The sequence below is a fragment of the Vombatus ursinus genome, unplaced genomic scaffold, assembly GCF_900497805.2.
Source record: "Vombatus ursinus unplaced genomic scaffold, bare-nosed wombat genome assembly UNPS02000577.1, whole genome shotgun sequence".
In the NCBI taxonomy this organism is placed as follows: Eukaryota; Metazoa; Chordata; class Mammalia; order Diprotodontia; family Vombatidae; genus Vombatus; species Vombatus ursinus.
Genome location: NW_020940355.1, coordinates 28,763,969 through 28,778,779, shown reverse-complemented (window position 1 = coordinate 28,778,779; position 14,811 = coordinate 28,763,969). Strand labels below are relative to the sequence as shown.

General features: G+C 38.5%; 1 protein-coding gene across 1 annotated transcript in view; it reads left to right on the top strand.

Annotated features, from left to right (window-relative positions):
• The first annotated feature begins 1,721 nt into the window (after nucleotides 1–1,721).
• CNGB3 (cyclic nucleotide gated channel beta 3) overlaps nucleotides 1,722–14,811 on the top strand; it is a 188,358-nt gene continuing 175,268 nt past the window's right edge. The window contains exons 1-2 of the mRNA XM_027871946.1: nucleotides 1,722–1,829; nucleotides 11,453–11,534. Of these exons, the coding sequence (XP_027727747.1) occupies nucleotides 1,722–1,829; nucleotides 11,453–11,534 (190 nt within the window). The remainder of the gene's footprint in view (nucleotides 1,830–11,452; nucleotides 11,535–14,811) is intronic.

Here is a 14,811-nt window from a genome sequence, read left to right as displayed (position 1 = left end):
ACCGGGAATGCCTCTCTTTCCTCACTTCTGCCTCTTAGATTTCCTGATTGCTTTCTTTCCCAGTTTCTGCCCACTGCTAGTGCCTTCCTTATGAGATTGTTTCCCTTTTATTACATATGTACATAAACATAGTATATGTGTGTATAGTATATATAACATATTTTATTTATATATATATATACACACATATATATAGTATGTACATAATTATTTATATGCTGTCTCCCCCATTAGACGGTGAGCCCTTTGAGGACAGGGACTGTTTTGTCTTTTTTTTAATCCCCAGTGCTTAGTACAGTATCTAGTACAGAGTAAATGTTTAAAAACTATTTGTTGACTATTTGTATCCCTAATACCTAGCACAGTGCCTAATTCAATAGGTATCTAATAAATAATTGTTTATTGATTGATCTGATTAACCAAAAGAAGTGGCCATTTGTTAATCATGAACCAACTCAAGAGAGGTGACCCTTTTGTTTACCCTAAACCTGACCAAAAGGGTGGCACCTCTGTCATTACTGTTATTTAAGTCTTCTTTGGTAAATCAAAAAACCCTACATCTAAACTTTGTACTCTGTTTAATCTTGCTGTGGGGTTTCGTCTTTTGTTTCATTATCACCAGACAATGTAAGAGGACATAACTTCATTTATAGAGAATTTAAATTAACACAGGAAACTTAGCTTGTTTATACCTCATTCCAAACAGGAATGTTTATAAATTAATAAATTACCTCTGGCGGACATTGGCTAAAATACCGAGTATGGAGTTTTTCTCCTAAACTAATAATGGAAAAGATGGGATCTGAACCTAGTTCTTCCCGATTCTAAATTCAGAATTCTATCCCTTTTGCCAAATTCCCTGTCTACACAAGGGAGTGAGAGAGGTGCAATACCAGAACTCAGTCAAGGAAGAATATGAAAGGAAATGGCAGTACTGAAAACCCAATATACCAGTGAAATAGGTCCTAGGCTGTCTAACTCAAAAGGTAAACAGTATCACAAGGTTCCTAGGAAACAGGCTTTGGCTCCTCACTCCCATGTCCAAGTCTCAATGAAGAACAATATTAGGTAGAGTTTCACTTAGAATGATTTTTCCATCTTCTCTTGGTATTTTCACTTGAACTAAATGTATGCTGTATTTGTTGATATTCTCAAAATGGAAATTAAAATGAAATTTAACTGAACAAAGACTTAAAGTTTACACAGTATTATATAACAGAAGTTGTGAAGTGCATTAGAAACAAAAAGATTCCATTTGGGAAAATATACAACCTTAGAAGATGGCATGCCCAGATTATTATGTGTCAATTATGCTCTTCAACTAGTTTCCCATTATATCTTTGTGTTTTTAACTAAAAGATTAAATCTAAAAGCATAATTGTGAATTTATATTCAAAAGTAATGTGAGGCAATGTTACTAGCTTGGGCAATTTAGTTCCAACTAAATATCTAATCCTCTCAAACATTTCCTTCACACACATTTCTAAAAAACAGAATTTGACTCTCTAAACACACCTGACTATCAAAGTAGAAATATCTTGCTCTTAAAATCAAGGCCTTGACAAAGCATGTCTTTAAAAAGCCTGCTTCTCTAGGGAGTTGCTTCTAGGAATTAACCAGAACAAAATCCTGATTAAGCATCTAATTGGCTTATCTAGTGACGGAAAGAAAAACAAAGTTCACAACTCAACAGACTGACACAGAACAGCCAGGAAGGGAAGATGTTTAAGCCACTAAAAGCAAAATTCAACAAAGTGAAGCCTAAAGAAGGAAGTGAGAATGAAGAAATTAGTAAGCCAGGCATTCCAGCTCAGCCATCCATGGGCCAGGTAATGTACATACAACACTGAATTCACTCATGTGAAAAGGCTGTGTGTTTGAAATGGTTAATGGAAATGAGGGCAGTAACATGGAAGAATTCTCAAGGCTTCCCTAAGTAAGGCTGCCCAGCAACATCTATTCAAAATGTCTTTTGTTCTTTTATGGTTTATTTTCTATCTCTGTCCATTTACGTGTATTTTACTTGTATGTGATGAAGGATTGGGAAGCTGTATCCTATGTCAGAAAGAGAAAGTGAAAGTGTTGGGTGTAGCTTTTAAGATGTGATATCACTTAAAAAGAAAGCTGTTCCAGCTTTTTAAGAAGCTATGTTGTATTTGTTTCAAAGTTTCTGTCAACCTTATCTTATTAGCTCACCTGGCTGAGGATGGAGGAAAGTGGGACTGGGAATGAGGATCACATTAGTAAATAACATTGTGCCTTAGCATTTTTTATTCAATGAGAACATAAGTCCTTTTCACATGTTATGCTGAAGTTACTATAACAATCCGCATAATTGAAATAGAAAGGAAAAATAAAATTATCACCCAGAAGGTTTTTGGACTTGGGGTGAGGGAAGGACAGGGTAGTTGAAAAGAAACCTCACAATGTGCCATACACATATATTATAAGAATATTAATTTGCAATGACCATTGGTTTCTTAGCTGAACACACATGTCAGAAGAGTCAAAAGCAATGAACCTTTAAGATCCAGGTGAACTGTCTTTTATACTTTCACCTACATGTAGTCAATTGTGGCAGGCACTGTGTTAGGCACTGGAGATAAAGTCATAAATGAAACTCTCATCTTCTTATCAGGGATAACATGCACAGAGATGAGTAAATACAAAATAAATCAAAAAGTAGCATCAGGAGGAGTACACTAACAAAGAAATCTGGAGCTGCCTCTTGTAGGAGGGGGCTCCCAAGCTGAACTTTAAAGGAAATTAATGATGGATCGCAAAAGATAGCTAGAGACAGAAAGCATTCCAGCTATGGGAGACAGCCTGTGAGCAGGCATGGAGATGGGACATAGAATATTTCAATGGCAAGAAAGGCCAATATGGTTAGAACATAATATGTGAAGGGCAGTAATATGAAATCAGAATGGAAAGCTAGGTTGGAACCAGATTGTTAAGGGCTTTAAATGCTAATCAGAGCAGTCCAGTTTATTAGAAGGTGTTAGAAGGCCACTGAAGCTTCTTGAATAGTGAAGTAACGTGGTTGGGCCTGGTTTTTTTTAAAGAACATAAAATTTGCACATGTATAATCTACATCTGATTCATTATTGTTTCAGGGAGGGAGCAGGGGAAGGAGGTGGGGAGGAATAGACTCAGGAACTCAAAACTTAAAAAAAAAACAAATGGTAAAAATTGTTTTAACATGTAATTGGGGGGAAATAAAATATGTCTTTAAAAAAATAAAGAATATCAATTTAGCAGCTGAGCAGAAGATGATTTAGAGAGGAGAGAGCCTGGAGGCAGGGAGAGCCTGAACATAAGTGGAGAAAAGGATACAGATGTAAGAGATGTTACAGAGTTAGAACTGACAAGACTTAGGAAGAGAACTAATATGGTAGATGAGTGATAACATGTATAGGATAACATTGAGGGCAAGAACTACTTTATTTTTGTTTTTGTATCCGAAGCACCTAGCACAGTATTTGACACATAGTAGCTTCTAAATAAATGTTTGTTACAGATTGACTAAGGGAAAGGGAAGCACCAAGGATGACTACAAAATTTGTAAGCTGGTGTTTAAAATTACATGGAGTCTCAAAGAAAATGGAAGTTAAAAGGGGAGGTGGATTTAGGGCAAAAAAAGAATTCTGTTGTGGTTATGTTGAGTTTGAGATGCCAATTGAATGTCCAGGTAAAGATGCTCAGGATGAAGATAACGATATGGGTCTTGATTCAGGAGATGAATGAGGACTGACAGTGTAGGTTTGGGAGTCACCTGCATGGAGAGGATAGCCAAATGTATGGTCACATGGAAAGTGATCCTATTATGGGGACTGAAAAAGAGCAGTGACATAGGTAGAGGAAAACCAGAAGAGAACAATATCCCAAACATCCAGGCAGGACAGCGTATTGAGGTGGAAAGGGGAGTCGATGATGTCCAATAATTCAGAGAGGTCAAGAAAGATGAGGAGGAGGAAAGATCATTGGGTTTAGTGATTAAGAGATTGTTGATGACATTGAAGAAAGCAGTTTTGGTCAAGTAGTGTGGTCAGAAGCCAGACTAAAAGATGTTGAGAAATGAGTAGAAGGTACAGAAGTGGAGGCAACATGTATAAATAGGTCCTCCCCCCATCCCATAGGAGTTGGCTGTAAAAGAGAGATAAAATAGGAGAAAACGGGGTCAAGTGAATATTTGGGGGTCAGTTTTTTTTGGTTTTTGCTTTTTGCTTTCTTTTTAAGAATAAGAGTGATCTGACCATGTTTATAGGCCAAAGGATGGAGCCAATGGATAGGGAGAAATGGACAATTAGGAAGAGAGAGAGGATGATCAAATGGGCAAAGTCTTTTCCCTGTGCCTCACCACCATAACACCTGACCAGTGGGCCAGTGCTAAGAACAGACAATCCCCCTACCCTTTTGTTCAAGGGCTGATAAATCAACTCCGAGCTCAAGTCATAGGCATAGCTATCATTGCAGTTGGTGGGACAGTTCACTGTCCTATGGCTAACTATATCCTTCATTCAGAGTCCCTGTGATTTAGTTTTAAGCTGCCGAGAGGAAAACTCACCTCCTCTGCTACCATTCTATGATCACCCCTCATCCCAATCTATGTAAGCCCTACCCCTCCCATGGACCTCTTCCCTTCTACATTGGCCCCTTCCTACCTCTCCAGTCTTCTCATACTTTGTACCCCTCCATAAACTCTATGATCCAGCAGTTTAGTCTTCGTCCTGTTCCCTACAGAGGACTCCTGACTGCGTTTTCACTGGTTATCTCCAATTCCTGAAATGCTCTCCCTCCCCTCCTCTTCCTGGCTTTCCTCAAGACTCAGCTCAAATTCCACCTTCTATGGGAGGTCATTCTCAGTCTCTCCCACTGTTAGTACCTTACCTCTGAGATTAACATTATAATTATCTTGTATGTCCATAGTTTGTTTGCATGCTGTCTCCCCCTTTGGAATGTGAATTCCTTGAGGGCTGGGACTGTGTTTTGCCTTTCTTTGTGTCCCCAATGCTGGCACCGTGCTTGACACGTAGCAAGCACTTAATAAATGCTTGTTGACTATCTGTCTGAGAGGTCAGCTAGGATCAGGATTAAGAACAGCCTATGAGATTTAGCAATTAAAAGATCACTGGCAACTTTGAATAGGGCAGTATTCAGGTGAAGGATGATGTTGGAAGCCAGATTGCAACAGGTTTAGGAAAGATTAAGTGTACAGGAAGTGGAGGCATCAATTTTAACTAGCTTTCTAGAGGAGTTTAGCTGAGAAGGGGAGGATGATACCTCTGGAAATGTTCAGATCAAATGAGGATTTTTTTAAGGAAAAGAGGAGACTTAGATATGTTTGTAGGCAGCAAGAAAGCTATTAGGGAAAGATTAAAAATGAGAGAGTGGGGGCAACGGAATAGGGGGAGGATGATCTATTCGGTATACTTTTCCAGAAAAATCAAGAGTCAATAACATCAAGAGTCCATGGACAGGGATTGACCTTGAAAAGGAAAAGTGCTGGAGTGAATGAGCAAATATAAGTTAGAGACCAAAAAGAAAAAAGTCATTATTGTAAAACAGGAAGTCAATTTGTCTAGAACCAGTTTTTTTTTTTAAATCATCTAGATTGGGGGAGGGGGATTGGTTTGTTTTGTTTGTTTGTTTGTTTGTTTCTGCTATGCTCTAAGTTCATTTTATCCAAAATCATGAAACCACTCTTTCTTTTTCCTGAAGTACACTTCATGTCCTTCACTTACTTCTTTAACTTTGAAAGTAATTAGATTTGCCCGTTTCCAAATATGTCAGTGCCTTAAAATTTATCTTGTGGACTGTGATGTACAAATATTATGAGTAAATAAATATTTAACAAACTGGTCTACGAGGCAAGAATCTCTTTGGGACCAAACCTAATACCAGATGTGCAAATTAAAGTCACTAAATACTAGAATGACTTACATATCTGAGCCCTTCATCAATATTTGTCTCTTTATACTGCTATAAGAAGGAATAAATATGAAGAATTCAAAGAAATATGGGAAGGCTTATATAAACTGATCCAGAGTGAAATAAGCATAACCATGAAAACAATATGAAAAATTACTTCAATAATGTAAATAGAAAAAATTAAACAATAAACTGACCCTAGAGAAAAATTAAGAAAATTCAACCTCTCCCTTAATTACGGAGATGTGAGACTAATGGCTATGGAATATTATATATGCTGCCATTTACAATACATGTAGGTTTTCTTTTGCTGCACTGCTTTTTTCCCCTCTTTTAAAAAAAATTTGTTATAAGATATGGCTCACTGAATAGGAAAAAGGAGAGGGAAACATTCAGAAATAAATTGAATGCAAAAAAATGGTTATCAATAAAATAATATTAATTTTTTTTAAAAATTAGAAATGTAATAACCATCAACAAGCACATTCAAATACACAAAACCAGAAAATACATATAGAATAACATCAGTGACTTAACATTTATGAAAATAAATATATTTTTTAAACAAGGTAGTAGCAAAATTATTCTATTTCTTTCCATATCCCCTTATGAAATTGTTTCACTTTCTGTATGTTTTTCCAGAGTTTGTTGCTATTATTGTTGTTCATACAGTTATTTTGGCTCTGCTTTCTTTAATCTGCATCACTTTCTCTGTCTCCCTATATTTCTTGCTATTCTTTATATTTGTCATTGTGTTAATACAAAGTTATTCCAATAAATTCACATATAACAATAATTTGTTCAGCAATTATATCTCATTATGTTCATATATCATGTTTTAGGAATTTTTTCACAGAAATAGATCTTCTTTTCCTTCTGTCAATAACATCCTTATAATAGTAGTGGGATCCTGGGATCAAAGGATATGAACAGTTTTATATTTCTTATTATGTAATTTCATATTATTTTCAAAAAGATTGTACCAATTCACAACTCTACCAACATTATAACAGCATACATGTTTCTCCAAGTCCTGTTAGTACTGAATTTTATCCCGGCAAACTATTTTTGCCAAATTAATAGGCAAAAGGTGGTATCCCAGAGTCATTTCAATTTTCACGTTATCTGATTATTAGACAGTTTGAATACCTGTCATGTGGCAATCAATTTATGTGTTTCTCCTCCTGAAAATTGTCTGGTCATATCCTTTGACAATAATCCATTGGAAAATCGATATTTCTCATAAATTTGTTCCCATTTCTTGCAAATTTTAGCTGTCAGCCTTTTATCAGAAATTGCAATGATTTCTCCGCAATCTGTTTATTTCTATTCTGTATGTGTTGCTTTTTCTTCCTACAAGATCACCTTATTTTTATATAATCAAATTTTTCTTTTCTGTTTCCAATAATTTCTTCTACTTGTTGAAAATCTAAGAATTTAATTGTTATAGATATAGCATTCCATTATCTTCTAATTCTAAAGTGGTTTTTGAAAGATCACAAATTCATTGGGGATTTATTGTGGTATATAGTGTGTAATGTCCCGTTTTCACCTAATTCTATCCAATTTTCCCAACAGTTTCCATTGAATAAGTTCCTACTCCTGTATTTTGTGATCTTGGATTTATCAAACACTTTTTTAAATCTCCTTGTTTCCCTCTCTTAGTTATTAAATCTATTTAATTGATCTCAATTTCTATTTTAGAACATAACTAAATTGCTTTGATGACGACTGATTTGTAATATATTTGGAGATCTGTCTGGCAATAAAAGTATCCCTTCTTCTGTTTTTATATTTTCCCTTTAAATTCTTTACTGTCTTTTCTTCCACATGTATTTTCTTGTTATTTCTATCCATTTCTTACAGGTTTCCCATGATATTTTGACTGATTACATTAAATCTATAGATTATGTTGCATATTGTTGCTCTCTTTACATCTGCAGTCCCATCCGACCTCCACCTCCAGGTAAATTTGTCAATCCCCTTGAAGGTCAGTCCTGTGATTCTAAATGTAGGAAGAATCAGCAGAGAGAATTCTGGGAACAGAGAAGCACGATAATTACACAGATCAGTTTAGGTGATTAAAAAACACAAGAGCTAAGAGGTTCTGTGTGGGATTAAAATGAAATTTCAGTTTAACCAGGGGAAAAACAAAATTATCCAAGTAGTCCAGCATCTCTAGGGTTGTAGGCACTGAGAATCAATGGACATGTTGGGGTGTCAGATTTCCCCTACATGCCTGGGGCTCCAAGGGTTCCCCATTCACCATTCAAAGTCCATACTTTGCCTCTTCTCTTGCCCCACCTCTCTGTCTTTTTAGGCTTTTCGCTTAGAAGTCTTTCACAATTAAGGGTCATTTCTCCCTTCATGAACCCAGCATCAGAGGTCTGTACTTCAGGGTACTGCTAAATCTGCCTGATGGTGGAGGTAAACTATATTGGCTTGACCTAGCCATTAATATTGAATTAATTTCCTCTTTATTTCTGACCCAAAAAAAGGTTTTATTATCTTTCTCCAGGTTGTGTGAATATCTGGGTTAGTTAGTGGCCATATATGTGTGTGTGTGTGCACACATGTGTGTCTGTATGTGTGTGTAAATGTATATCTATACATGTATATATACATATATATTCAATATTTTCAATGACACATCTCTTTCAATTTAGAAATGTGGATGTGTCAACTCTGGTTACAAATAACCAAAGAATCACAGAAGTTTTGCAACCACTGTTACCTCCAAATATACTGAAGATCTCACACAGGTCAAAAGCAAAAAGCTATCTTCATTCCACTAGGGGAGAGAAATTAGACAAGTGTCAGGGCCTCCTCTAGTAGGAGACCCAAGGCAGTGGGGCTAAATCTTGATTTATATACATTTGTGGCTAGACAAAAATATCAAACAGCATAGTATAACAACAGTGGTGAGGCACAAAAGCAACAGTGAGGCAAGGTTATCCAGTGACAAAAAGTCCGCTCAAAACAGGGCTTCACGTCTGGGCCTGTTGGTGCTTGCCTAGACTCAGGCTTGCCTAGAATCAGTTCTGTGATTTAGTTGCAACAGTGTTTATCCAGAAGACAAGCACAAAGGATTATTGTTATGCCAAGCTCAGGGAACAGCTTGCTTGCTGGGGCTTAGCTCTGGAAAACAGGGTGTCTCCTAATCGCAAAAAGAGAGGAGTAAAAAGCGAGGGGTGGTCTTCGATCCTGACAGATGATTTGTGTGTTTAGCTTGTATCTGCCATTTGGCTGAAGATTTTTTTCTTCTTTCTTCATATGTGATGCTTATAATCAATCTACCCCCTTTCCTCTCTGAAATGCAGATTCATAGTTTCATAGAGAATCTCCTTTTTGTGTTCTGATATGTACATTGAAACTTGAGACACACAGAAACTTGAGATCCTTCAGATCCTAGCACACACATGCAGGTTTCCTTGGGCTTTTGCTACAAATCACCAGGAACTCCTCCTGGAGGGAGAAACTGCACAAGGCAACAAGCTTAGAGATCAAAATGTAGGCCCACACTGCTGCACTCCCAACACTCTTCTGAAGAGGAAGAGGGAGAGGGGGAAAAATGCTTAGCTCAGTTCCTGCTGTGTAACACTCGCTTAATCAATGCTTACTGATAGGCTTCCTCGTCTGGACAATGGGGATAATAATACCTTGCCTACATACCTTGCAGACTTAACTTGTACAAATTAAATAATAAATGTAAAAGTACTTTGTAATCGATAAAGCTCTGAACAAGTAATCCCACAAACCAATGAATGGAGGAATCTGTTTGTAAGTAGCCAACTGTTTAGAACTCACAATGCATTCTACCAAAGAAACGATACCTTAAGTGGATATTACATTTTCAGGTCAGTTCACGGAAACCCGTGATGTACTGAAGAACAGTATTTTTCAACAGTGGCGTCAAACTCAAATAGAAACAGGGGCCTCTAAACCATCCATGAGGTTCCCAGCAGGCAACTTAGAAAGTCACAAATTAGCATTATCTATGTGGAGGGTTTTTGTATTTTTATTTTTATTTTAATATTTCCCAATTACATTTTAATCTGATTCATGCTCCACTTGGTAGTACTACAGGAGGCAATGCAGCCTATAAGCTGTGTGTCTGATATTTCCTCCTGCTCTTCAATACTAACGATATTAGAACCTAACCATTAGTGATCCCAGGGGAGGCTAAAGGGGGGAGGTTCCAACTTGGGGTGTCAGAAACACATTATCTTCTAATTTAACCCCAGAACCGTGATTAGAGAATCCCCCTCCTCCCAACTCCTGTCTATCTGTACTGCCCCAATTTCCAGTGGATCTATTAAACTTACATGGACAGGCGCTCCAATCAGGTGAGGAGGTAGGAGAAGAGGGTAGGGGGTTCCAGTGAGTCAGAGAGGAAGAATATGGTCCAGGCCTTCCTGCTGGCATAAACTACCCATAACCCCCACTTTTTTTTCTTCTAAGGAATCAATCTGCCAGCTTCCATTTCAAGCAAATCTACCTGCAGCTTCTGGCCAGGGTTCCTCTCCTCCACTGGCCCAGAGCAAAACAATGTAGTCTCACATAATCTTCATATTTTTCTGTCTCTAAAAGCAAGCACATAACCTTTTTGACCTTTGCCCAAAGTTTTACTATCAGCAACAATAGGAGACAGATGATTTTTTTTTAAGTCTGGCTCCTATCACCTCTCCACGAAGGACTCCCAAATCTTCGTCTCTGGCTAAGCACATCTTTTGCATTCTGGTATTCAGAATTTTCTGTATGTTGCCCCTTTCAATTTTTATTCTTAGACCCCAGAGGAAAGGCAAAGGTCACTTAGGACAGTGCCTATTAAGCACATAATAAATGCTTGTTCCCTTTCCTTTGGTTCATCCTTGGCGTACAAAGGACAAAATTTAAATTCATCAGCTTCCTTGGGATTTCATCTCAGCTGATTTGTTTGGGGAACTTACCTACCCTTAATTTTTTATCCCTCAGTATTGCTGCAGACCCCATCCTAAGAGATGTCAGAAACAGGAACCAATGTTGAAAGATTGAGTTTTAGACAACGCCAAACTGTGCCTTGGAATAAGGAGAAGACAGACAAGGGTGATAGAAAGGGAAGAAAGGAAGGGAGGAAAGGGAAGGAATGAATAGAGGCAAGGAAGGAGAAGAGGAAAGGAAAGAGAAGAAGGAAAGGGACAAGGAAAGGCAAAAGAAGGGAAGAAAGGGAAATCTCAAGCAATAATGACTGGGTTCAAGGCTGACATTCCTATAATCACTCTAACTAGGTGACTAAAACGTAAGAGTCACCAACCAGGTAAAGGTTATTTTTTTTTTAATTTGACTTAAGAGAAGTGAAGACTGAATACGCAGATATAAGGCATTGTTTTCTAAGTGTATTACAAACAGAAAAAAGAAAAATCATTGAATGGAAGTTTTTTTTAATGTTTACTACATGTCAGACACTGTACTAGGCAATGATGTTTGACAAGTAACCAATTTCATATTTTAATGCATCATGCACATGTTTTGTTTCCTTTAGAGAGAATGTCAAGCTGAAAAGGAGCATCCTAAAGTCAAGATGTCTTCAGCCTCAAGTGAACCATCACTCTCCAAAAGAAAAGGTCAGTAAGTTGTATGAACCAGAAATTTTTGGCTATCTAGAACGATGATGAGTCAAAATTTTTTTAGAAATTTTCTTCTCCCTGGAAAATTATCTTTATTCACATAATATATGCATATTGTATATACATACATATATATATATATACACACATACCTGTGTGTATAACAAAAAAGTCACTATTCTAAGTGTAGGGTATGTTCAGGGAAGACTAGTACCTCTGATATGAGGGCTGCCAAGCCCTTTTCAGGGCAGCTTTCTACCTTTGGAGTCCACCTGCCACCCAACTCTCACCTGTGGCTCCAAGAAACTATAGCATGCACAGTTGCCACACCCCAGTAGACCATTTTGACAGGCAGGCTAAACCAGGTTGAGGGTAACAGAGGGGTCACCAACCCTTCAATGAATTAGCAGAGTGCCTTCCCCCAGTATGTGAAGACTTCCCCCAGCAGAATGGGCAGATGAAAACAATTTGTTCCAATCGTCAAGAAGGCAGGTGAAACAGGTGCTATGGAGCATTTAGAGCTTGGTTAGACATCGAAGATGCCAAGGTCATCCACTGCATCCCAAGCCATCACCAGTCATCTAGACTTTTGTCTTGCCACAGGACTTCAATGACTAGAAAAGAGAATGAGGCCAACAACTTCACACAACTCTGCCTCACTTAAATCCAATTTATGCACAAATCAAAATATATCACCTGAACCATTTTACCATGTTTAACTATCTCAAAGTCCTGTTGCAACAGGCAAGTGATGAAGCAGTGGGTGCCTATGCACTCAGAGCTATAGTCACAACTTTGCACAGAAACAGCCCAGGGCATAGGATTTTCTTCTCACTGAACTGACACAGCAATTGGATTGAGAAGCCCCCTGAGTGTCTGAGCAGACTTTTGTCAATGACCATAGTGCTCCCTCCTGGTGTGAGGAAGAGGATAGAAAAGGTACCCTAAAAATTGTCTTCTTCACCCAACCCTGGCCTGTTTACCACGGCAGGTGGGGATCCCCCCCACACAAGGGAAACACAAAAAATGCACAAAAACTTTTGCAAAGATGATTCTACTCATTATCCGTACATGTCGTATGTGCACACTTATGGACAGTATGAAATCCAGTAGACCTGAAAGATAAAGAGCTCTTGTAAGAGAAATCATCAAGTATCACATCCAAATGGCAGCCCTGAGTGAAACAAGGGTGGCAGATGAAGGCCAGCTTACCAAAGTCAGAGCAGGACACACGTTTTCTAGAGTGGCCACAGTAGAACGGAGCACTATGAAACTGGCATGGGATTGTAATCAAAACTAATCTAGCCAACAAGCTTGTATGCCTCCCAAAAGGAATGAATGACAGGCTCATGACAATGTGATTGCCACTTGCAGAAAAGCACCACACCACCACCATCAGTTCATGTGCTCTCACCAGGACAAACCCTGATGAGGTCAAAGAAAAATTTTATAGAGACCTTCATCATCAATGTGCCAAAAGAGAGCAAGCTTATAGTCCTAGGTCCTAGTACTCTATAGTCCTTTAATGCAGGAATAAGCACAGACTATGGCAGAGAAGCCTTGGGGGTAATGAAGTCGGAAATAGCAACAGCAATGGTCACTTACTACTGAAGACTCATGTGGCTCATGACCTTCTCATCACCAACACTGTCCTCTGTTTACCTAAACACAATAAAACTTTGTGGATGCACCTTTGCAACAAACATTGGAATTTAATAGACTATGTCATTGTAAGGAGAAGAAACAGACAGAATGTGAGAGTGATGAAAGTGATGTATGGTGCAGAGTGCTGATCTGATCACAGACATCCTCCCAGGGCTAAAAATTTACATTCAACAAAAGTGAATTGCCCCAAAGCAAGACAACTACCAGAAGACTTACTGTCAATGGATGGAAGTGCTTCTTCATGAATGATCAGTTTGTTGCTAACTTGGAGGGAAAGTTGAGCCAACGCACAGTTGACAACAGTGGGGCAGAAAAGCAGTGGACAACTTTCAGAGATTCGGTGTATAGCTCTGTATTTGCTCATCTGGGTCAGAACACTCGCGAACATCTAAATGTTCCATCTCTAAGAAAGCAGGATTTAACTCCAGCAAAAATAAAGTACAAGCAAAGCTTAGAGAGATGCAGGATTCTTGACTCAGTAAGAAGGCAGAGGAAATTCAGTTTAACCTGAAAATTGCAATCCAAAATACTTTTATAATAGTCTGAAGGCTATTTGTGGGTCAAAGGCCTATCGTTCATCTCTACTATCCAGTACTGATGGAGCCATATTGATTAGTAATAAGGATGTGATCCAGAAGAGGTGGGCTGAACACTTCCATGATGTTCTCAACAGATCATCATCAATCAGTGCTGAAGCCATTGACCATATACTCAAGTTGAAGTCAATGTGGCCAGACTTCCAGCTGAAGAAGGAGTTTTGAATACCATTCAGCTGTTCTCATGTGGCAAAGCACCTGGTGCTGATTCTATTACAACTGGGATTTAAAAGGCACTGTTCATAGAAAAACTGACTGAAATTTTCCAGGTTACATGGCAAGAGGAGGTTATCCCCCAGGAGTTAAAGGATGACTCTTTTGTCCATCTCTATAAAAGTAAATAGATTGTCCTGTGACAGTCACAGGGGAGTCTCTCTCTTAGTCATTGCTGGCAAGATTCTTACCAGAGTTCTCCTTAATAAGTTGCTCCTTCATGTGGAAGATGGTCATCTCCCCAAGAGCCAGTGTGGCTTCGGAAAGGGTGAAGAGACAGTTTATATGGTGTTTGCTGCCTGACAACTTCAGGAGAAAGGCCAGGGGCAGAACAGATGTCTGTGCATGTTTGTCGATCTGACCAAAGCCTTTGATGCTGTCAATCATGAAGACTTACGGAAAATTATGGCAAAATGTAGGTGGCCAGAGAAGTTCATCAGTATCATATGCCAGTTTCACGACAGCATGCTTGCCCAGTTTCTGGATAATAGACAATGCTCTCGAGGTTGCCAGGTACCAATGGAGTGAAGCAGGGCTATGTGCTTGCTCCCCATGCTTTTTAGCATGATGTTTTCAGCAATGTTGTCAAATTCTTTCAGTAAGGACGAACAGGGAACCAAGGTCAGCTGCCAGACTGACTGTAAATCATCTAATTTGAAAAGGCTTTAAGTCAAGACTAAAGTGGAGGGAGAGTTGGTGCATGATTTTTGTTTGCAGATGATTGCGCACTTAGTACAGCCTCTAAGGCCAAGACACAACAAAGTATGAATGGATTCTCTGCCACTTGTGCTAATTTTGGC